Below are 1,293 nucleotides of genomic sequence, written 5' to 3'. Positions count from 1 at the left end.
TCCTCACCTTGCATGTGCTGGGATCCCATATGGACGCTGGTTCTAATCTCAGTAGCCTTGCTTCCCATCCAGCTCCCTGCTTGTGGCCTGGGAAAGCAGTAGAGAATGATCCAGAGCCTTGGGATCCTGCACTTGCATGGGAGACCCAGAAGAAGCTCCTGGCTCTTGGTTTTGAATCAGCTCAGCATTGGCCATTGTAGCCACTTAGGGAATGAACCCTTGGATGAAGATCTTCCTGTCTCTTCTCTCTGTATATCTGCCTTTCCAATAAAAATAAATAAATTTTTAAAAAATCATAGAAAACAGAATAAATCTTTAAAGAAAGACTCAATGATTTTCAGCAGAAGATGGCTCACTGAGAATCTTACCAGAATTTCTGGTGAAGGAGGAGGATGAGACTGTGTGTGTGTGTGTGATTTTCAAGGAACTGATTAAATGAGACTTTCAGAGGGCTCTAAAACATCTGCATATTTCACAAGAATCACACATGATTCTAGGTTTTAATTGTAAGGCTAGTTTTGAGAAAATAATTTTAACATTCATTTTGTGTCAGATTACATAAACAATAAAATTAACATTCATGTATTTCCTTATATTAAAAGATACCTAAATACAATACGGTTTTAGAAGGGAAATCACATGTAGTTCAAAAAGACAAGTATGCTACATCAGAAGCTATACAACAGTGAGAAGGAAAAATTAACAGCAAAACCAAGTACAAATAAGAATATTTCTCTGAATTGGCATGTTTCATCGAGCATCAAAAACCATCCATCTTTTTGTTGTCTTCTTGTACGCCATTCTATACCGATATTCTGTGCTTCTGATTGTATCCTTGTACTTTATCTCATTTTCAGTGTGACATTCCCCACAAATATAAATCAAAGGCTGCTGCTTGGGAGGCTGAACATCCTTCTGGGGGTCCATTGTTAGTCCCTGTGGAGCACAGTCGAGACTTTCATTTTTTTTTTTAAGACTTTTTTTTTTTTTTAATTGGGAAAGAGAAGAGACAGAGAGAAAGATTTTTGTCTGGTGATTCACTCCCCAAGCGTCCACAACGGCTGAAGCTGAGCCAATCCGAAGCCAGGAGCACTTCTGAGTCTCCCATGCAGGTGCAGGGTCCCAAGGCTTTGGGCCGTCCTTGTCTGCTTTCCCAGGCCACAAGCAGGGAGCTGGATGGGAAGCAGGGCTGCCAAATTAGAACCAGCACCCATATGGGATCCCAGCAAATGCAAGACAAGGACTCTAGCCGCTAGGCTAAGGAAAAGGATCCTTTGTCCATTGGTTCACTCT

At 41.1% G+C, this 1,293-nt stretch overlaps 1 protein-coding gene across 1 annotated transcript; it reads right to left on the bottom strand.

The window, feature by feature from the left end:
- Positions 1 to 750: 750 nt before the first annotated feature.
- LOC121168244 (DNA-directed RNA polymerases I, II, and III subunit RPABC4-like) lies at positions 751 to 927 on the bottom strand. Its single transcript, XM_040998157.1, has one exon. The coding sequence runs from the start codon at positions 925 to 927 to the stop codon at positions 751 to 753; it is 177 nt and encodes a 58-aa protein (XP_040854091.1).
- Between the last annotated feature and the right edge of the window lie 366 nt (positions 928 to 1,293).

Source organism: Ochotona curzoniae, unplaced genomic scaffold (genome assembly GCF_017591425.1).
Source record: "Ochotona curzoniae isolate NIBS_2020 unplaced genomic scaffold, NIBS_Ocur_1.0 patch79, whole genome shotgun sequence".
In the NCBI taxonomy this organism is placed as follows: domain Eukaryota; kingdom Metazoa; phylum Chordata; class Mammalia; order Lagomorpha; family Ochotonidae; genus Ochotona; species Ochotona curzoniae.
This window is presented reverse-complemented; position numbering and strand designations above follow the sequence as displayed.

What these genes read in the sequence shown, in the direction of transcription:
- LOC121168244 (XM_040998157.1), bottom strand. Translation starts at nt 927, where the DNA reads ATGGACCCCCAGAAGGATGTTCAGCCTCCCAAGCAGCAGCCTTTGATT.